Source organism: Melospiza melodia, unplaced genomic scaffold (genome assembly GCF_035770615.1).
Source record: "Melospiza melodia melodia isolate bMelMel2 unplaced genomic scaffold, bMelMel2.pri scaffold_18, whole genome shotgun sequence".
NCBI classification, from domain to species: domain Eukaryota; kingdom Metazoa; phylum Chordata; class Aves; order Passeriformes; family Passerellidae; genus Melospiza; species Melospiza melodia.
Window position 1 is genome coordinate 15891941 of NW_026948525.1, and position 22981 is coordinate 15914921.

The 22981-nt window shown below is 51.0% G+C and overlaps 1 protein-coding gene across 1 annotated transcript in view; it reads right to left on the reverse strand.

Moving 5' to 3' along the window:
- LOC134433394 (olfactory receptor 14J1-like) overlaps positions 1-18985 on the reverse strand; it is a gene marked incomplete at its 5' end in the record, with an annotated part of 33742 nt that extends 14757 nt beyond the window's left edge. Inside the window, one exon of the mRNA XM_063182251.1 lies at positions 18524-18985. Within this exon, the coding sequence (XP_063038321.1) occupies positions 18524-18985 (462 nt within the window). The remainder of the gene's footprint in view (positions 1-18523) is intronic.
- Positions 18986-22981: the final 3996 nt, after the last annotated feature.

A 22981-nucleotide genomic window follows, 5' to 3' on the forward strand; every position in this document is an offset into this window, starting at 1 on the left:
TTTGATCGGTCATTCAGTGATACTCAATAGCCCATTAACAGCAGATGTCTCTCCAGAGGGAGGATTGGTTTGTGGAAGAGATAAAGAAAAACTGCCCAATGAACAGAAGATAACTGCAACACCTCTAACAGATGGGAACAGAACACACACATTACCTTGCAATCTAGGACATTATCCATGCCTTATTCTATTTCGATCTGCATCACAATGAAACCTTACACACAGTTCTCACTTAAGACTAGGTTTCCCTGTGGTACACAATGGTTTTCTCCATCTTTCTGCATTACCCACCAAGTGCAACCAGGTCCTTGAAAAAAACAATCCCACGGATGGGTTTGTCTTTGCCTGAGGTGGGATTAATCCAAACAGTCTTTCCTAAAATACCTTTCATGTGTACCTCTAGGACTTTATCTCCATCCACTGTGTGCAGGGGTTCAGACTGGGCTGGACAAGCTCAATTGATGGACCCTCTGGTGTTGACCATCCAGGTGGCTTTTGCTGAGTTCATTTTCCAGTTTCCAAAAGCTCCCCTTCCAAGTGCCTTCAGGGTAGTCTTAAGTAGTCCATTGCACCATTGTTCAACTTTCCTGGCAGCTGGTGCATGATAGGGGATATGATAGATCCATTCAATACCATGTTCTCTGGCCCAGGTGTTGAAAAGGCCCATCTTTTGGGAAATGGGTCCCGTTGTCTGACTCAATTCTCTCAGAGGTGCCATGTCCCCACAGGATTTGCTTTTCCAGGCCCAGGATGGTGTTCCTGGCAGTGGCGTGAGGCACAGGGTAGGTCTCCAACCATCCAGTGGTGGCTTCCACCATGGTCAGCACATAGCACTTGCCTTGGCGTGTCTGGGGCGGTGGGATGGAGTCAATCTGCCAGGCCTCCCCATACTTGTACTTGGACCACCGCCCACCATACCACAGGGGCTTCACTCGCTTGGCCTGCTTGATGGCAGCACATGTCTCACAGTCATGGATAACCTGAGAAATACTGTCCATGGTTAAATCCACCCCTTGGTCTCATGCCCACTTATAGGTGGCATCTCTGCCCTGATGACCGGAGGCATCATGGGCCCATTGAGCTAGGATATAACTCTCCCTTGTGTTGCCAGTCTAAGTCTAACTTCGACACCTCTGTTTTTTCTGCCTGATCTACCAGTTCGTTGTTTTGGTGTTCCTTATTAGCCCAACTCTTGGGGACATGGGCATCTACATGGCAGACTTTTACAGGCAGCTTCTCTACCCTGGTAGCAATGTCTTTCAACTCTTCAGCAGCCCAGACTGGCTTTCCTCTACACTGCCAGTTGGCCTTCTTCCACCTTTCCAGCCAGCCCCAAAGAGCTTTGGCTACCATCCACAAATCAGTATAAAGGTGGACTTTGGCTACTTCTCTCTCTCAGCAATGTCCAGGGCCAGCTGAACAGCTTTGAGTTCTGCAAGTTGGCTTGATCCACCTTCTCATTCAGTAGCTTGTGCAACCTGTCATGTGGGACTCCATACGGCTGCTTTCCACTTCCGGTTCATCCCTACAATGTGGCAAGAACCATCAGTGAAAAGAGTGTAGCGTGTATCTTCTGCTGGCAGTTCGTTGTATGGTGGAGCTTCTTCAGCACGTGTCACTGGTTCTTGTTCCTCTTCATCAGTGAGACCAAAGTTCTCACCTTCCAGCCAATTTGCAATTATCCCAAAAATCCCAGGGCGATTCAGGTGTCCAATACGAGCGTGCTGTGTGATAAGAGCAATCCATTTACTCCATGTAGCATCAGTGGCGTGGTGGGTGGTGGGAACCTTTCCTTTAAACATCCATCCCAGCACTGGTAGTCGGTGAGCCAGGAGGAGTTGCGCTTATGTGCCCATCACCTCTGAGGCAGCCTGGACTCCTTCATAGGCAGCCAAGATTTCCTTCTCTGTAGGAGTGTAGTTGGCTTCAGAGCCTCTGTAACTTCGACTCCAAAATCCCAGCGGTCGGCCTCGAGTCTCCCCAGGCACCTTCTGCCAAAGGCTCCATGACAAGCCATGGTTCCCGGCTGCAGAGTAGAGCATGTACTTCATCTCTGGTCCTGTCCTGACTGGGCCAAGGACAACCGCATGAGCGGTCTCCTGCTTGATCTGGGCAAAATCTTGTTGCTGCTCAGGGCCCCAGTGGAACTCCTTCTTCTTGCGGGTGACCAAGTAAAAAGGGCTCACAATCTGAGCGTATTCGGGAATGTGCATTCTCCAAAAGCCTATGGCACCCAGGAAAGCGTGCATTTCCTTCTTGCTACTTGGTGGAGACATTGCAGTGATTTTGTTGATTACCTCAGTGTGAATCTGACGCCATCCATCTTGCAACTTCACTCCCAGGAACTGGATCTCTCGGGCAGGTCCCTTGACTTTACTCTTCTTGATAGTGAAGCCGGCTTCTAGCAGAATCCTGATGATCCTCTCTCCTTTCTCAAATACTTCCATTGCCGTGTTCCCACACACAATCATGTCATCAATGTATTGCAAGTGCTCTGGAGCCTCACCCTTGTCCAGTGCAGCCTGGATCAGTCCATGGCAGATGGTGGGACTGTGTTTCCACCGCTGGGGCAGTCGGTTCCAGGTGTACTGCACAGACCTCCAGGTGAAAGCAAACTGAGGCCTGCATTTTGCTGCCAGAGGAATGGAGAAAAAAGCGTTAGCAATGTCTAAAGTGGCGTACCACTTCACTGCCTTGGACTCCAGCTCGTACTGGAGCTCTAATATGTCTGGCACAGCAGCGCTCAGTGGTGGAGTCACTTAATTCAAGCCACAATAGTCCACAGTCAGTCTCCATTCTCTGTCAGACTTGCGCACAGGCCAGATGGGGCTGTTGAAGGGTGAGTGGGTCTTGCTGACCACCCCTTGGCTCTCCAGCTCTCGGATCATTTTTTGGATGGGGTCACGGCATCTTGATTCGTCCAATACTGCCGGCGGTGCACTGTTGAGGTGGCAATTGGCAGTCATTGCTCTTCCGCCTTCAGGAGTCCTACTGCAGATGGGCTTTCTGATAGTCCAGGCAAAGTGTTCAACTGCTTGATGTTTTCTGCCTCCACAGCAGCTATGCCAAAAGCCCATCTGAGTCCCTTTGGGTCTTTGTAACAGCCATTCTGGAGGAATTCTATGCCTAGAATACACAAGACCTCTGGGCCAGTCACAAGAGGATGTTTCTGCCACTCTTTTCCAGTCAGTCTCACCTCAGGTTCTAACAGGGTCAATTGCTGTGATCCCCCCGTCACCCCGGCCCTGGAAACAGGTTCTGCCCCCACATGTCCTGATGGTATCAGGGTACACTGTGCACGAGTATCAACTAAGGCATTGTACTTTTGTGGTTCTGATATGCCAGGCCATCAGATCCACACCGTCCAGAAAATCCAGTTTTCCTGTGCCTCTCCCTGGCTAGAGGCAGGGCCCCTCTAACCCTGGGTATACATGGTAGAGGTACCTTCCAGGGGATCTGACAGATCATACTCAGCAGCTCGGTCATGGGAGGCTGAGGCTACCTTCATTTTACTGGAGTTCCCTCGATTATTGTTTCCCTCTTTGAGTTGATGCACCCATGCTGCCAGGACAGAAGTGGGTTTTCCATCTCACTTTCCTATATCTTCTCCATGGTCACGCAGAAAAAAACACAGGTCAGCCCGTGTGGTGTACCCTCTCTCTCTAGTTATGGAACGTTGGGCTCTGACTTTGGGGCCTGTGACTTGCACTGGTGCAATGTGGGAACTGTTCCTCCTGATCTCCTCCCTCATCTCCCTCATCTCCTCTCTGAGTTCTTGGACCACAGCAGAGACATGAGCCTGCAGTGGTCCATTGATCATACTTTCATAATGCCTAAGCTCGTTGGCCACAGAACCCACTGTCTCTTGGTTGGTATCAGCATTAATCATTGCAATAAATGTGGTGTATTGGGATGGCCCCAGATTTGCCAGGCTCCACAACATTTGCCCTGTGCACCTGACTTTGTCAGGGTCATTATCATGCTGTCCATCCCTCTCAAAGAGTCCCTCCAATACTGCCACTTCTCTCAGCTGTTGGATCCCTTCCTCAAGAGTCTTCCAGCACATTCTATGGTGGTGCTCCTGCATTCTTTCCCTTTGAACAAACCTCTCTTTGACACTCATTAAAAGTCGCTCCCAGAGGGAAAGGGACCCCGCCTCCCTTACAAAAATATGATTGATACCTGAGTCCTGGGTCAAGGGTCCCAAATTCCTTGCCTCACCACCGTCCAGCTGGATGCCTGTACCCATAAGATCCCAGACCCGGAGTAGCCAGGTTGTATAAGCCTCATGTCCCCATCGTACAATGTCTTTGTGCAGATTACGGAGACTTTCATACATCAGGGACTCGGTGATGATCGCAACCTCTGGCTCCCCTGTGGGTTGTGAGAGCCATCCCCTATCTGGGTTCTCTGCTTTCATCTTAGATCTCCTTGTTTCTACAGGGGCAACTGCTGCTGGATGTGACTGCCTTCACAATTCAGCTGGAACCCAGACAGTTGTAACATATATGGGTTCCACTGCTGCACTGTTAGACTCTCCCTCTTCGAGGCAGGGGGAGGTTTCCTCACCAGCTGGGAAGTGCATTCCTTCAGCATTTTGCACATCTCCTTCACCAGACCCCCCACCCAATCTGGGTGGTTCGTATCTGAGGTGGGCTGTGGTATAGGGTCAGGCTCTGGGGCAGCAGCATCCCTAGGCTCTGGTGACGTGTTAGGTTCTGGGGTAGGTGTCATGGTAGTTATCCAGGTAAGTCTCCCCTTCTCTCTAAATGCTAAATAGAACAGGCCTATCAGCAACACCAGCCACTGTATGATATTATTAACATTTAGAGTGGATCTCAACCCTTCGAAAACTGGTGGGGCGGACCCAAAGAAATGGCTAAAGGGTTGGGAGAAGATTTCGCCCAGTGTCATTTCCTTACAGCAGGTGCTGTATTATTAAAGTAACCCCAAAAACATACAGTTAGTGTGTGATAGCTGTGAATCCATGTGCTTGCTTTCCAGAGGAAGTTAAAAATCCATGAATCCCTCACCTTATTCACCCATAAAACAAACCGGATAACAGCCACAGTAGCATTGGTTATAGGACCCATATTCAGATAAGGGCCTATAAATGGGAGAAATACAGCCACGATCACGTGACACCCAAACCAGGGCAAGCTGGACCACATGGTGTCGCTTAATGAGGTTTCTATAGCCACACACAAAACTCAGATTACTCGAGAACTGTTATTCCCTTTTTTGTTTCTGTGCCCTCGTGCCGCATGTTGGGTGCCAAAATCTGTCTTGGTTTGGAAAGACAGGAGTCTGCTAAGGAAGGCAGGAGCCTCCCCTGAAATGGAAAATGTAAACCCTCCCCATGCCTCCGAATTGCTATAAATTTTAAATTAAGGGGGCTCTCAGGCAAAAATATGGGAGCAGGAAATAACAGTTCTTTAATAGGAAAGGAAAAAAATAAAGGATAAAATAAACAATGCAGTACACTAGAACAACACTGACAGAGTCAGAACCCAACCTGACACCCTGTGTGTCAGGGTGTTGGTGGCAGTCCAATTGGAAATGTGACTGCAGTCCTCCTGAAGTATCAGGTGTGGTTCTGTTGGAGCAAAGGGAATCTGTAGAGAAGGATGTATTCTTCCTCTGAAGATCCCATGGAAGGAGAGGCAGCTGCTGTTTCTCTGGGGAATCCCGTGGAGAAAAACATGCTGGTGTCTCAAAAAATTTCTGGATTATATCTGGGTAGCAATGCTTGTCTCTTCCCTCTGGGCAGAGCATCTGACAATGGGATGTTATAGCTCTTATCAGTCATGAAGTGACATTCTATAGCCTGTTATCAGATGTCCCCTCCTGAGGGAGGTGTGAATGTGGTCACTCAAAGAGAGAGATAAAGCAAACTGCCCACTTGACAAAGGTAATCTGCCATACAGATGGTAATGGAAAACAACTTGCATTGCCATCTTCAACATTCCACCAAGGTGTCACCATGGTTTCCTGGGTCCTTTAACAATTCACACTTGGTTCCATGAGATATACCACCATGGTGTCACCATGGTTTCCTGGGTCCTGTAACAACTCAGAGTTGAGATTCCATGACATTGCACTGTTGTGTCTCCATGGTCGCTTGGGTCCTGAAACAATTCACACTTGGTTCCATGAGATTCCACAATGTCACCTTGGTCTCCTGGGTCCCATGAGGCCCCTCTCTGTGTCACAGTGTTCTCTGTGGTTTCCTGAGAATCTGATGTGTTTACAGTTGACCCTTGGTTCCTTGAGATCCCATTGCATCCCAGCGGTGTCCTTGGTTCCATAAAGCCCAGGTTTATCACAAGGGAGCCTTGATTCTAGGATATTCCATTGTGGCACAATGGTCTCACCACTCTCTGGGGCTGTACCATGAAACAGTGGACACCTGGTTCCATGAGAGTCCGTGGGATAACAGTGAATTCTTTTGCTTCTTTTCTGCCAAGGTCGGGATTAAATCCCAAGACAGCATGTCTTGTTTGGACTCAGGTGTCCATTAGCTCTTGTCTCTAGAACAGTCTCACAAGCTGTTAGTTCTGCAGCACTTCGCTAACAAGGTAAAAATGAAGCTCCATCTCTCTCTCTACAAGGTCTTTTAAGAATAAACTGTCCAATTAAGAAATGACACCTAAATTATTCTTACTTTTAACCCAATAACCAACCACCCATGCCTAGCAATTGGGACTTTTTTATCCATTAACACAATACCACCCAAACCCGAGGAGTGGTGAGAGTTTTTTGCAGGACAATGGACTAATGCAACATATGCACAATCCAGCCTTCATAGGGACTGAGTAAGGTCATGATGTCCATGAAGGACACAAAAGAAGAAGAACACGCTCAAAAGCTGACAGTTCAGGATGCAAACACAGACAAGAAAACTGCAGCGAGAAGCATGAAGAAGGAAGACCAACAAAAATTAACTAAAATGTTAAAATGTGTGCATAAAAAGTATTTAATCAATCATGTATTAGCTTGAGGCATGAACAATAGAGAATAGTATAAAACTCGCTTTTTGTAATAAATTGGCTTCACATGATCACATTGATCATGATGTGATGTCCCATTAATGATCCTCCGCAGAGGAGGAGGAAAAGGAGGAGGAGGAGGACGAGGGAGGACGAGGGAGGAGAAGGCAAAGAGGAAGGATCAGCCTCCATCCTAAAACCTCCATCTTGTTTTATATATATTACTATATTCAAAAACCTTAAACTCCAAGTTTTCCACCATGTGATATTACACCCTTCTATTCAAATTCCACACTCATAATACCAGTTCTGTCTTTCCATTTTGGAAGCCTTCTCCACAGCCTCAGGTCAAATGCAGTGTTTTCTTGGGGGTCAGTGTCTGTCAGCTCAGAAAGTCTGAAATTCTCAGCAGCCAGGGTTCCAACAGGTAAAAATGTTCTCCTGTGTTCCACTAGCTTCCATTAGGCCCGGCTCTGTCACCATGGACGCCTGGTTGCATGGGATTCCATTGGGTAACAATGTTCTCCACTGTTCCATGGACGCCTGATTGCATGGGATTCCATTGGGTAACAGTGTTCTCCACTGTTCCATGGACACCTGATTCCATGGATTCCACTGGGTAACAATGTTCTCCAGTGTTCCATCAGGCCTGGCTCTGTCACTGTGGTCACTTGGCTCCATGAGATTCCTTTGGGGAACAATGTTCTCCAGTCTTTCATGGACACCTGGTTCCATGAGATTCCATTGGGTAACAATGTTCTCCAGAGTTCCATCAGGCCTGGCTCTGTCACCATGGACACTCGGTTCCATGGGTCGTGTTCGTGTCCCAGTGGCACCTGTGTTCCAGGGCACCCTGCTGTCTGACCAGAGACAGTTTGTTCCAGAACATTCCTTGGAATTCCAGCGGTCACTTGGGTTCCATGCAGGTGCCTGGGGAGCAGGAGCTCAGCCCAAATATCCTGGGTGTCCCTGGGCTGGTGTTTTTGGGGGGGAATCTTTGGATCTTGCAGGGCTCCAAAGCTGAGCTGCAGATGCCCCTTGCGACAGAGTGGAGCATCATGGAGCCAGGAGACCCTGATGGAGCCAAGGCTGCAGGGGGACACAGGGGGACCTCAAGGGAGCCAGCAGAGCATTGTGAGGCTGTGGAACAGTGTGGCACCGAGGTTTCCCTGGGGCTTGACAGAAGCTCCTGGAGACAAGGAAGCACTGGGAGCCTCCGGAATCAGTGTTTGCAGGAGGATTTTCTGCTCCCTCCTGGGATGCTGGTGGACAATAAAGCCTGAGGCAGCCTCCCAAATGTCCAGCTGTGTCACCAGTGGGGGCCACATCTGGGGGGATGCCCTGTCAGCCCTTGCCCTGCTGCTCCTCCTGGCCAGGCGTGGAGCTGCTGGGATCCCAGGCTGGGGGATAATCCTCAGGACTGTGCAAGGAAAGCTTCCCCACAAGCAGCACTGGAGCGAGATGTGCAGGCAAAGCCAGTGAGACAGCAGAGAAAGCAAGAGAGCAGAGCAAGCGACACAACAAACGCCTCAAGAGCAAGAGAGCAAGTTTGAACAGAACTTGCAAAGGGCAAAATCAGCTCAAACCAGGTTAGAATGAAGAACAAGGAGCACCAGGAATAGGCTGATGATCCAGGTAAAAAGTTCCAACATGAGGAGGATGACAGAAGCCTTCATCAAAAGAGCACCAGAAGACTGATGAGCACCACAGGAGCAACTGACCCAGATGCTGAAGCCACACAGGGTTGTAAAAACATGACACAGCTTTATGCAAATATGAGTATGCTAATGGAGTGTTGTAATTTGACTTTTAAAATGGAACTGAAGGCTAAAGGAGATCGAGTGGGTGACACCGTGGTGGAATCTCATGGAACCAAGTGTGAATTGTTACAGGTCCCAGGAGACCATGGTGACACCATGGTGGAATCTCATAGAACCAAGTGCCCAGAGTTTCACGGCTCAGCCTCATGGAGCGCTGGAGACCATTGTGTCCCAATGGGAACACATGGAACAAAGGCTTCTTAGTGACACAGCAGGGCCTCGTGGAATTCAAGAGATCATCCTAATGGAATGGAAACTCATGGATCCAAGGGTCTACTCTTTTACAGCATGGCCTCATGGAATCCAAGAGACCGTTGTGATGGAATGGAAACTCATGGATTCAAGGGTCCACTCTTTTGCTGCGTGGCTTCATGGAATGCTGGAGACCATTGTGGCACCATGGAAACGAATGGCACAAAGGCTCCTCTGTGACCCAGCAGGGCCTCACGGAACCAAGGACACAGCTGTGATGCAATGGAATCTCATGGAACCACGGTCCAGTTGTGACAAAGCTGGGCCTTACGGAACCAAGGACACTGCTGTGATGCAATGGAATCTCTGGCATCCAAGGATCAATTGTCAACACATCAGGTTGTCATGAAACCAAGCAGAACATTGTGACACAGTGCAATCTCATGGGAGCAAGGCTTTACTTGGATCAGATGGTGCCTCATGGGACACAGGTGCCACTGGGACATTGTCAGTCCTAGTAGGAACAAGACACCACTGTGTCAGACCAAAGCCTCATGGGACCTAGGAGAGCACTGTGACACAATGGAACCTGATGGAACCAAGGGCCCATTGTGACACGGCAGTGTCTCATGGAACCCCTGTGTGTCACAATGGCCCCTTGCTCCCACGAGCCACAGCACGGTCCCCATTGCACCTGGGTTCCATGAGGCCATGCTGTGTTCACAACTGACACTTGCTTCCATGAGATTCCATTGTGTCACAGTGGTTCCCATGTTTCCATGAGGTTCTGTTGTGTCACAGTGGACACTGGGTTCCACAAGAGCTGGCAATGTCCCGCTGGCACCTGTGTCCTGTGGGTGTGACTTTGCTAAAGTAGAGCCTTGGCTCCGTGAGATTCCAGGCTGTCCCAATGCTCTGCTGATTTCCATGAGGCTGTGCTATGTCACAATGGACACTGAGTTCCACCTGCCCTGGCAATATCCAAGTGGCCCCTGGCTTCCATGAGGCCCCGTTGTGTTTGCAGGTGACACTTGGTTCCCCAAGATGTCATTGTCACGTTGCTCTCCTGAGCACCCTGAGGCCTTGCTGTGCAATAATGAAGCCTTGTTCCTACCAGACCTGGCAATGTCCCAGTGGCACCTGTGTCCCATGAGGCCCCACTTGGTCAAAGCAGAGCCTTGGCTTAACAACTGACCCTTGTTTCTGTGAGATTCCATTTGTGAAAAACACATTAATTCCCCTGTGAAAATGTAAAAAGTTTAATAAAGGACAGTGGGAGACCAGGACCATGTAGCAAAGGTTATTATGGCCAGGTGCATCTTGGCACTCAGCCAGGAGCACCCTGTTACCTTCAGGGATCCCCTGAAATACCTTTCCCCTTACATCAGTCTGTTGCATAATCATAGACCCTCATGCATATCCATAAACTATTTTACATACTCCTGGAACGATTTTACATGGCCCCTGTTTGGGTCTGCCTTTTCAGAGCATGTGTGTTTCTTGGCTGTGGTTTAGGCTCCTTCTCTTTATCACCTCCAATTTTTGGCCTTGGTCCATTCGGCCTTCAGACGGGGAGTGCTGATAGTTGGCAGATCTGAACAGGTGTCCTCATCCTGTGTGCATTGGATGTTATCCCATCCAAGCAGGCAGTTTAACACAAGCAGCTATTTCACTGAGCCTTATTAACAACAGAAATAAAAACAATCTTTAGAACAAAGTCACTTTAACATCCCACATATAAAATCTGTTGTTTCCTTATTGTTGTTACCATATTTCTAAAGTCCCGTACCTTCTGGGTGGTTTTCTCACACAAAGCGCTTCACAGCAGTGTTGCTCCTGCTTCATTGTCAGCGCTCCTCCAAGGCTGTCCCTGACTGGCCAGCCCACCCCCTTTTATCCTAGTTATCTTCATTAGCCACAGCTGCCACCCAATTAAGGACATCACAGTTGCAGCCCATTTAGAAATACTAGGATCGGGGCAAAGCCACTTAAACAATACATATATTTTACTAGGACTCCTACTAGAAAATTCATTTTAATATTTTCAAAAAGCCAATTATATGATATTTATCTCTAACAAGGTGAATGAGCCCTGGCCCAGGCTCTGGCCCTGGGGGACAGGGGGATGCTGCCGGGGGGTCCCTGTCCCCCTGTGCCACCCCCAGGGCCCCGGCCCCCCGGCCCCATGTCAGGCTCTGGCGTCGATCTCGTGGAACATCATCTGGGGGAGGCTGCAGGGCCGGGGGCAGGGGGACCCGGGGGAACAGGGGACCCCGCTGTGCATGAGCAGGGTTGGACTGCTCTGGGGGGAACTGTGAGGCGGGCTGGGGCAGAGTGACCTCCCCAGTGACCTCACACGGCCCCTGTGATGTCACACAGCTCCAGCAATGTCACACTGCCGCTGTGATGTGACATAGCCCCTGAGATTTCACACAGCCCCTGTGATGCCACACAACCACCTGTGATGTCACACTGCCCTTGTGATGTCACAGAGCATCCTTGTGATGTCACAGAGCATCCTTGTGATGTCACACATCCCCTGTGATATCACATAGCCCCTGTGATATGACGTGCTACCTGTGATGTCACACAGCCTCCTATGATGTCACACAACCACTCTGTTATGTCACACAGCCTCCATATGATGCCATTCAGCTGATATGTGATGTCACAGAGCAGATTTGTGATGTCATAATCACCCTGTGGCATCACAGCCTTCTCTGTGACATCACACAGTTGCCCTATGCTATCATATCTATGTCACAACCCACAGTGTGATGTCACAGAGCCACTTTCTATGATGTCACAACTAGCTCTGTGACATCACACTCCCCTCTGTGCTGTCACACAGCCCAACCTGTGACCTCACACATCCCACTCTGTGCTGTCACACAGCCCCTTGCTGACATCACAGCTGCTCTGTGCCTCTATGACACAGCCACAGAGGTGCTGCTCTGACCTTGGGGCCATCCCACAGCCCCTGCCAGTGCTGAGCCCCTGTGAGCTCTGTCTGTGCCCTGCTCATGTGCCTGAGGGGCCCTGGCAGTGCCCCAGCCCTGCTTGGCTGTTCACAGGAGCTGCTCCTGGCCAGAGCTGTCTCTTTGCAGCGTTGCCCTTGCCAGGAGCTGCCTCTGGGCCAGAAGCCCGGCCCAGCTCAGCAGCACAGACACAGCACAAGGACTTCAATGACCCTCTGGGGATTCAGTGCTCTTGCATCAGACTCAGTCCCTCAGAGTGTGCTCAAAGAACTTCTCAAGAGCTCAAAATCAGATTCAAAGTCCAAATTTTCTTTAATTTTTAATGGGTCCTGTTGAGGGACACAGCTCATGTGAAAGTGTCCCTAGGTTCCAGGGAGAGCAGAACATTGGAGGCAGTAATGACAGCTGGGGACAAGCAAGGCAAAGGTGTCTCTGGTGCTGAGCAAACCTGGATGTGTTTCAGGAATGCAAAGGGCCAAGGTCTGAGCCCCAGCCTTTGGCCAGGCAGATCCTGTCCCTCCCTCCTTGCTCAGGGCTCTTCCAAGAATGGGCACTGGCATGTGGGGATGTGCAATGCCAAGGGCAGGAGCATGGGGCGGCCCCTGCCAGGCTGCTGAGCAGGGACAAGGAGGCAATGAGGCCCCAGCCCTGCAAGGGTCACTTGTCTCCTGCTCCTGCCTCAGGCCCAGGCCCAGCAGCCATGGCCAAAGTGCTGCCCAGGTTGGCTCTGTCAGGGCTGTCTTGCAGCTGCTGCCCATCCCTGTGCCCTGTGCAGCCCAGGCTGTCCTACGGTGTCCCTGCCTTGTGCCTCTGTCCCTGCAGGCTGTCGTTATCCCCTGGCTGCCCCACCTGGCTGGGCCCTTCCTTTGCTGACAGCTCTGCCTCCTGCCTGCCTCTGCCTGCCCACACAAGGCCTTGGGCTGATACCAAAATTGTTAATTCAATTTTTACTGTGCCTGTAAACTTTTAGCACAGGAACAAGCCATTCAGGGGCTTTCTTCCCAGCCGAAATGGTTGGAAGAGAAGAAGACATCTGGCTCAAGAATTCCATCATAGAAAAATGACTGAATCTGGGAACTTGGGGTGGGGAACTTTATGGTAATGGATAAATTGTAATACACATTTAGTGACACTGATAGAATTACATGTCCACATAAGATTAGGAGTTATTCCTCTCTAGACCTCTGGCCTGAATAAATGACCCCCTCTTAAATAGCAAAATAGTGTTAATGAGTCTTATTCAGATATTTTGGAGATTTGGTGATGGTGGGGCCTCACAGAACCAAGGATCCAGCTGTGACACTGAGCAAACTCATGGAACAAAGGGTCCATTTTGACACAGCGGAACCCCATGGAACCAAACTCCATTTTGGCACATTGAGGCCACATTGAACCAATGTTCCATTGTGACACTGCGGATCCAAGGAGACCATTGTGACTCTGAGAAGCCTCTTGGAACCAAGGGGCCATTGTGACACTGTGGGGCCCTTTGGAACCAAGGGGACCACAGTGACTTTTTGGGGCCTCATGGAACATCGAAGACTGTTCTGACACTTTGGGACCCACTGGAACCAAGAGGCCATTACAGCATGGCAGGGCCTCTTGGAATCAAGGGGACTACAGTGGACACTGTGGGTCTCCATGTAATGAAGGGTGCAATGGAACCAAGGATACCATTGGGACACTCTGGAGCATCATGGAACCAAAGGTCCATTGTGACACAGGAGGGCCTCATGAAACCATGGAGGCCATTTTTACACTTTGAGGCCTTGTGAAACCAAAGGGCCATTGTGGCACTTGAAAGCCTTGTGGAGCCAAGGGGATCACAGTGACACTGTGGGGCTCAGTGAAACCAATGGTCTGTTGTAACACTGCAAGGTCTTGTGGAATCATGGAGACCACTGTGACATGAAAGGCCTTACTGAAACAAGGGGCCGTTGTGACACTACAAGGCCTGATGGAAGCAAGGAACCATTGTGACACTATGCGGTGTGTGCAGGCCAAGGGGCAGTTGTCACACTGTGGTGCACCATGGAACCAAGGAGTCCCTTGTGACATTACAGGGCCCCATGGAACTAAGGATTCACGGAATAGTGCTGGAACACATGGAAGCAAAGGTCCATTGTGACATTGCAGGGCCTCGTTGAATCCTGGAGGCCACTGTGACACTTTGAGGCCTCATTGAATCAAGGGGCTCTGCAGGGCCTCATGGAACCTTCTGACACTGTGACTCCCCATGAAACCAAGGGTCCAGTGTGACACCATGGAACCTAGGAGACTGTTGTTGGCTGTTGTTGGCAGTACAAAAGCTAATGGAATCAACAGTCCATTGTGACATTATGGGACCTCACAGAGACATGGAGACTGATGTGACACTTCAGGACCCACTGGAACCAAGGGGCCACTTCAGGGCCTTGTATAACCAAGGTGCCATTGTAGCCCAGCAGGGCCTCATGGAATCAAGGGGTTCACAGTGACCCTGTGAGGCTCCATAAGGGGCCATGGGGCTCTATAAGGGACTGTGTAGCTCTGTGAGACCATAGGGCCATCCTGACTGTGGAACCAACAGTACCATTGTTACACAATGGGGCTTCATGGAACCAAGGAGGTCATTGTGAGCCAGCAGGGGAACCCATTGAGACCATTATGACACTTCAAGGGCCATTGAGGAACTGCAGAGCATTGCGGAACCAATGAGACCATTGTGACACGGCCTCATGGGGGCAAGGGGCCATTGTGTCACACTATGGGGCCTTGCAGAACTGAGGGGCCCTTGTGACCCTGTGTGGCACCATGGAACCAAGGAGAGCACTGTGACACTGCAGGGCTCCATGGAACTGAGAACTTGTGTGACAGTGAGGAGCGCAATGAAACCAAGGGGCCATTCTGTCCTTCAGGGCTTCACGGAACCAAGGTGCCATTGTGATACTGCGGAACCCAAAGAGACCACTGTGACACTGAGGGGCTTCATGGACCAATGAGACAATTCTGACACTCTGAGTCCCCATGGGACCAAGGGGCCATTGTGACACCACAGAACTTCACAGAACCAAGGCAACCACTGTGAAACTGCAAGATCTCATGGAAGCAAGGGAGCATTGTGACACTATTGGTTCCCATGGAAGCAAGGGACCGGTGTAACACATCCAGACCTGGTGGAACCAAGGAGGCATTATGATCCCGGGGAACCCAATACAATCAAGGGGCTATTTTGAGACTCTGTGACCTCATGGAACCAATGGGCCATTGTGGCATTGCACAGTCTCATGGAAACAAGGAAACGATTTTGACACGGCAAGGCCTCATGGAAGCAAGGGGCCATTGTGTCACTGTGGAGCCAAGGAGACCATTGTTATATCACTGGGTCTCATGGAAACAAAGATCTGTTGTGATCCTACAGACCCTCATGGAATCAAGGGACCGTTGTGATGCTGCAGGGCCCCAAGGATCCAAGAACATGGAACAGGTCTGGCTGGCTGGGCCTCCTGGGGAGTGCATGACTGGTCCAGCTGACTTTGGCATGTTGAGGGTCACTTCTCATCACCCCCTGAAGCCCTGGAGTTCCGTGCTTTCCTTCCTGTGGGAAAAAACTGTCATTTTCCTCCAGGGGTTCATGGCCAAATATAGGATTCATCCTCCAAATTTCCTAATATGCAAAGATTGTTCCCACATGAAACCTGCCAGTACAGACAGCTCTGGCTGGCCTTGGCCTTTTGGGGGCCACTTCTCATCTGCCTTCAAAGCACTGGGGACCTGTGCTTTTCTTCCCATGGAAAAAAACATCTTTCACATCCAGGCCTCCATGGCCAAAATTGAGAATCCACCTCTAAAATTCCTTATATCCAAGAATAGCTCCCAGACAAAAGCTGCCAGGACTGTCCAGGTTGCCTTGGCTTCCTGAGGGCCAACTCTCATCTGCCTTTGAAACACTGGGGCTCTGTACTTTCCTTCCTGTGGAAAAGAACTGTCTTCTTGTCCTGATGCCCATAGACAAAAGTGGGCTTTGGCCTCCCAAATTATGTCTGTCCAAGCATTCTTCCCTGACAACAAGTCTGGCTGGCCTTGGCCTCCTTGGGGCTGCCTCTAATCAGCCTTTGAAACACTGGGACTCCACCCTTCTCCTTCCTATGGAGAACTGCCATTCCAGTCCAGGAACCGTGGCTGAAATGGAATTCCACCCTCAAAACTCCCCATATATCCAAAGGCTGCTTTCAGACAACAGCTGCAAAGACAGGTCTGGCTAGCCTTGGTCTCTGGTGACCGCCTCTCATCTGCCTTCAAACCCTGGGGTTCTCTGGTTTCCTCCCAATAGAAAAGAATTGTCCCTCTTGTCCAGGTGCTGCTGGCATCAGGAATTTGACCATTGTATAGGGACAAACGAGCTCTGTGCTCAGTGGGGCAGAGACTGAGGACAGCAGAGAAGAGCCCTGGGAGTGACTGAATGGTGGTTTCAGAGATGGTGGATTCTTTTGGCATAGTAAAGAACAGCTGGAGAAAGGAAGAATTATTGCCAAGTTGGGGAGGCCCAGACTGGACACCAAACAAGGGAATTTCCCTGCCAGGGCAGGGCTGTGGTGCAGCACGTCCATCAGAACGAGCCTGGAGCAGCCCAAGGCTTTGTGCGGGAAGGCAGAGGCAGGCAGGAGGCAGAGCTGTCAGCAAAGGAAGGGCCCAGCCAGGTGGGGCAGCCAGGGAATAACAACAGCCTGCAGGGGCAGAGGCACAAGGCAGGGACACCGTAGGACAGCCTGGGCTGCACAGGGCACAGGGATGGGCAGCAGCTGCAAGACAGCCCTGACAGAGCCAACTTGGGCAGCATTTTGACCATGGCTGCTGGGCCTGGGCCTGAGGCCAGGAGGGGACAAGTGACCCTTGCAGGGCTGGGGCCTCATTGCCTCCTTGTCCCGGCTCAGTAGCCTGGCAGAGACTGCCTCATGCTCCTGCCCTTGGCATTGCACATCCCCACATGTGAGTGCCCATGGCCAGGAAGAGCTCTGAGCACTGAGGGAGGGACAGGATCTGCCTGTCAAAGTCTGACAGGAGCGCATCAGCCAGCAGGAACAAAGGCAGGTGGTGACATATCCTGAGCCCCTGCCCTGATCTGTCCCTGCCACCAAGGGCCCAGAGCAGCCTCCTCTCTGGGCCACTTGCCTGTTTTCAATGCCTTGCACAGGTGCTGGCCCTGCCCCACAAGGCCTGGCCTGATTCCTGCCCCTGCACGCTCAGCCAGGCTGAGATGGACACTGATGGTTTCTGGGCCAGGCTCTCGGAGCCCAGCCCAGCTCCCTGCAAGCTCTGCCAGCTGCCCTGAGCTCTGGGCAGCACCAAGGGCCTCTCCACAGCCCAGGCCAGCCAGCTCTGGACCCACAGCTCTGCTCAGGGCAGGCTTCTCTGGGCACTGGCCCCACAGCTTCAGCCCAGAGGGCACAGCAGCAGCTGCAGCTGCCACAGGACTCAGCCCCAGAAATGGGGGAAGGTGTTCAAGTTCCCAAGCTCTTGCTATCCCCAGGGGCTGATTGCATTTGTACTCCCTCAGGTTCATGTCCCCAGAGCAACAGCATGAGGGTGCTCCCACCTGCTGTGTGCAATGCATACAGGAGCTGCTGTGTCTGTGCCTGCAAGGATGGGGCACCTGTGTGAGCTGGGGGAGAGGCCAGGGCTGCAGAGGGGGGATGTTGTTGGCAGCTCCATCAGGACGCTCTGGGATGCTGCCCTGGGCCGTCCAGCACACTGGGGATGGAGCAGCCCCTGCTCTGCTGCTCATTCCTATCTCCCCCAGGGCCCTTGCAGAGCCCCAGCCACGCTGTTTGCCCCCAGCCTGCCCACGGCCAGCCTGGGGCTGCTCACGGGGGTTTTCTGTGCTGAGCATTGGCCTGGCCGTGTTCTTGAGAGAGCCTGGGCAAGGAGCCTGGAGCCCCCAGGCCCTGGCCTGAGGCGTCAGTGCTGCCCCAGCAGTGCCCATGGCCTGTCCCTGCTGCAGCCCTGGCACTCTCACCCCCAGGACTGTGCCTGGCCTCGAGAGCACTCAGGCCCTGCAGCAACACTGGGGCCACCAGGGCAGTGGGACAGGGCCATGGCAGCAGCACTGGCAACACCAAGTGCTGCTGCTGCTGGGCTCAGCTGCTGGGCCAGCACTGATCTGCCCCCAGCTCTGCACACAGACATTGCTGCTGCAGCTCCAGAGAAGGCAATGAAAGGGCATCTCTGCAGAACACTGGGCTGGGAGATCCTTTAGTTCATTTAAAGCCACCAAGCGAACAGCCCTTCATTAACAGAGTCTGTTGGTCACAGGGAAGGTGGAGAGAAACAAAATGAGCTATGTCACAAAATATAACATTACTTTGTGGACAACATTAAGAAGAAAAACTAAGAAAAAGGACCACCAAAATGAAACCAAGAAGAAGTATCAAAGATTACTTTTATTACAAATGATTGGCAGAAATTGACCATCAGTTTAACGGTCCTGAAACCATCCAGTCATCAGTCTCTTCACTGCAGCCTTGAGCTCCTGGTTCCTCAGGCTGTAGATGAGGGGGTTCAAGGCTGGAGGCACCACCGAGTACAGAACTGACACTGACAGATCCAGGAATGGGGAGGAGATAGAGGGGGGCTTCAGGTAGGTAAAAAATGAGGTGCTGATGAACAGAGAGACCATTGCCAGGTGAGGGAGGCAGGTGGAAAAGGCTTTGTGCCATCCCTGCTCAGAGGGGATCCTCAGCACAGCCCTGAAGATCTGCGCATAGGAGAAAATCATGAACACAAAACAACCAAATGCTAAACAGGCACTAACAGCAAGAAGCCCCAATTCCCTGAGGTTTGAGTGTGTGCAGGAGAGCTTGAGGATCTGGGGCACTTCACAGAAGAACTGGCCCAGGGCATTGCCCTGGCACAGGGGCAGGGAAAATGTATTGGCCGTTTGAAGGAGAGCATTGAGAAAGGCACTGGCCCAGGCAGCTGCTGCCATGTGGGTACAAGCTCTACTGCCCAGGAGGGTCCCGTAGTGCAGGGGTTTGCAGATGGACACGTAGCGGTCGTAGCACATGATGGTTAGAAGATAGAATGCAGCTGCAATGAAGAACAGAAAGAAGAAGAGCTGAGAAGCACATCCTGTGTAGGAGATGTCCGTGGTGTTCCAGAGGGAATTGTGCATGGCTTTGGGGACAGTGGTGCAGATGGAGCCCAGGTCACTGAGGGCCAGGTTGAGCAGGAAGAAGAACATGGGCGTGTGCAGGTGGTGGCTGCAGGCTATGGCACTGATGATGAGTCCGTTGCCCAGGAGCGCAGCCAGGGAGATGCCCAGCAAGAGGCAGAAGTGCAGGAGCTGCAGCTGCCGCGTTTCTGCCAATGCCAGCAGGAGGAAGTGGGTGATGGAGCTGCTGTTGGACATTTGTTGGGGCTGCACATGGGGATCTGTTCACGGACAAAGGACAGTGCAGAGTTAGAGGAGATACCTCTAACCAAAACCAAAGCCATTTCCTACAAATCCTCCTCTGTAACAGGCACAGATTATTTTTATTGAAAATTAACATGTTGCTGTGTTTAAGTCTTTGTTTTTGAGCTCCCCCCATGTCTCTCCTGGTATTCTTGGATATCAGAAACCCTCAATATTTTTACTGCACTCAGGGACAACAGAGCAAGTTCTGGGCGGCAAAGTGATGAGTGGTGAGGGGCGATGGTCTGTCATTCTGACCTGTTCAGAGTTTCTCTCAGCTTTAACCTTTCCCAGGTGGAGGGAAACCACCTTCCCATGCTTCCCCTAAAATGTCACCAGGTACTGCTGAGAGCAGATGGATCCCCTACAGTCCAGCTCCACATTTGTAGCCAAGGACTCACGTTGCTCATTTCAACAACCCAGCAGCATTTTCAGTGTCAGAACACCTCTGCCTTTTTCCATCCATCTTATAACTCAGAGATGCTCTAGGACAGGTTTGCACCCTGGATTGAAGCTCCTAGCTTGGACTGAAATCTCAGGGAGACTTCCAAGTGTCCTTATGCTGGCATTGGATGAAGGGAGACGCAGATCCTTCCCTGGCTATACTGACAGCATTGCCCAGAGCCAGGCACTGGGGACAGCGTCACCCTGAGCCAGCTGTGCCCCCTTCCAGAGCCCCCAGTGCCAGGCAGCTGGTCCCAGCCCTGTGCTCTGCAGAGGGAACTGGGCCCGGGGCTGCAGAGCTGCCCCATGGCTCTGCTGCAGAGCTCTGCCTGCACAGGAGGGGCTGCATGCCTTGGAGCCCCAGCCCTGAGGGCAGAGGCTTGGCTGGGGACACAGGAGGGAGGGGGCTTGATCAGAGGGAGGGGCTGCACTGGAGGGGATCCTGTGGACATCTCTAAACTCTCACTGCCTCAGCATTGCTGGGCTTTGTTTTCTCTCCTTGCCTGATCTTCTCTCTGCTTCCTGGAGATTTTCCTCCTGCAGGTGTTTCCCTGTGCCTGATCTCTCCCTGCCAGTACTGACAGACCCCAAATCTCTATGCACTCTCCTCGGCCTGACAGAACCCTGCCTGTTTGCAGGGCACTGGCTGGGGGCAGGTTCTGTTTGCAGCCTGGAGAAAGGACAGCTCAGACTGAGCCTGATGGTTAAGAGCAAAAGTGATGCTGGTGCTGTCCATGGGCAGAGTGGCTGCAAGCACATTAGGGATCTCCTGTGAACCTATTGATCACTAGTAGGAACAGTACGAATGTCTCAGACACTAGTCAAAATTCATAATCAGTCTTTAATATTTATACCCCCTTCCCTGCCATTGTTCAGTAGTATGAAATGGAATAAAAAATCTTTGGAAATTTCCACGTTCTTATCAAAATCCTTGTCTTGGAAATACTCCTTGACTGATTGGAACCCCTAAGCATGTCAGAGCTTCATGAGCATTTCACCTCCCCTGCACCAGAAATACTCAGAATTGTACTCAGAGAGTCTGTAGGCATTGGGATGTTCCAGCTTTAGGAGATGGCTCCAGGAGCTGCAGCTGCATTGTCCTGCAGCTAGAGGTTCCTGTGCTATTGGCTGGCAGTGATTCTGCCCCAGGTATTTCTCCTTCCCAGCCCTGACTGATTGAAGCTCTCTGTGCCTCTGTGCTGTGCCCAGGGTGGCTGCAGGCAGTGCCCCAGCCCTGCTGGGCTGGCAGAACAGCTGCTCATCAAGAGAAATGTGCTTTTGAAGCTCTGCTTGGTTACCAGGAGCTGCCTCTGTGCCAGAAGCCCAGCCCAGCTCAGCAGCACAGACACAGCACAGAGACTTTATTGAGCCTCTGGGGCTTTGTGCTCAGACCCTGAATATCAGTCCCTGAGAAGGAGCTGAAGAAACCTCTCCAGAACTCCAAGGCAGAATCCAACTCCAAAGTTTCTTGAAGTGTTAATGGGTCCCACTCAGGGACACAACAGAGAAAGTGTCCCCAGGCCCCAGGCAGAGCAGAGAACTGGAGGCAGTGATGACAGGTGGGGACAAAGAGAAGCCAAGTCTTGGTGCCCTGGGGCACAGCAGGGTCTGTGCCACCAAGGGCTGTGAGGAGACACCTTGTCCTGAGGCCCTGGGGCCTCCTGGCACAGCCCCAGCCAGGCTGGGCACTGTCAGACCCCTGTCCTGCCCTCAGCATCCCCCCTAGCCCACATCCCAGTGGCCTCAAGGATCTGCTGGAAGGAGTCCCTGGGGAGCCTTGCTCAGGAATGGCCCTAGGGGCTCCTTCATGCTCACAGAGTTTTTCAAAGGACTTTGGGTTTTGCTTATGACTTGGAGTCTCTGGGAGGTTTATTGCAAACATGGCCTCCAATTATCTGCTTTGTGTCCCTTGAGAGCCTTTGTCAGTAACAACACTCAGTGGGCTCATTAATGCCTCAAGGTACTTCAGTTATTTTAAGGTACTTGGTGTTTCACTTTTCATACAAACTCTATCAGAAGTTTCTGCAATCATGGCCCCAATTTTCTGCTTTAATGAGTCCCTTGAGAGCTTTGTACTGACACTCAGTGGGGCTCATCAATGACTTGAGATACTCAAGGTTTTTAAGGTACTTTGGAATTTCCTTTCCACACTGAGTCTCTTAGAGCATTTAGTGCCATCCTGACCTCCAACTCACTCCTCCAAGGAGTCCAGGAGGAGCCTGCGTTGGGGATGGACCTCAGTGGGACCTATTCATGCTTTCAGACACTTTGAGTGTTTCCTCTGACTTTCACTCCTGTAAAGGTTTGTGCAATCTCCTCTCATGCCCTGAGGTTCCAGGGCTCAGCTCCAAATGCACCACATTGCTCATTAGGATCAAGCAAGTACTGACAAACCATGGCTCTTCCTTGATTTCCCTCTGCTCTCATGCAGTTCATCAGGAAGTTCTCTGTAGTGGTTTTGGATCACCAATATGAGATTTCTTAGCCAATGCATCAATTAGTGTGGTGGGTTAAGTGTTGGCGTATTACCTGTACACTCACTAGAATATTCTTACTGATTTTCTGCTGTGAGATCGAATTAGGAGAAAGGCAAAGTGGGCTCAAAACTTTTAAAGGGTATAAAGAAAAGATTATTAATAGTAACTCAAAGAAAGAGAAATAAGAATCAGAACAAAACTTTTAGAATACTTCTCTCTCTAAAACCTTTTCTTTGTTACTGACAATGTAATGAGACAAAACCTAAAGGTTTCAGTCAGTTTACCACTTCTATAAGAGCCTTTCTTCAGTTCTCTTGGGGAGAGGAGTCTCTCCTTCATTCTATGGAGACTTCTCTATAAGAAAATAATTCTTTCATTGCTCTCAATTTCAGTGAATAGCAGCGGCCCGGCAAATCTGCAATTGTGAAGTCCCTCCCATTTTTTCCACAACTTTTCCCACAGCTGTGTTCATAAGCCATGTCTGCTTATGGGGTATTATTTTAAAGATGAGCTGTTGAAGAGCAAAAGTCCTCTTCATGTATTTCTGAAATCATCTTCATCTCTGAATAGAGATCTTCTCTTCATGAGGGCACAGGGTCTCAACACTCTTCTCTCTTTCTCTGTTCAAATTTCTCATGCGATCACAGCT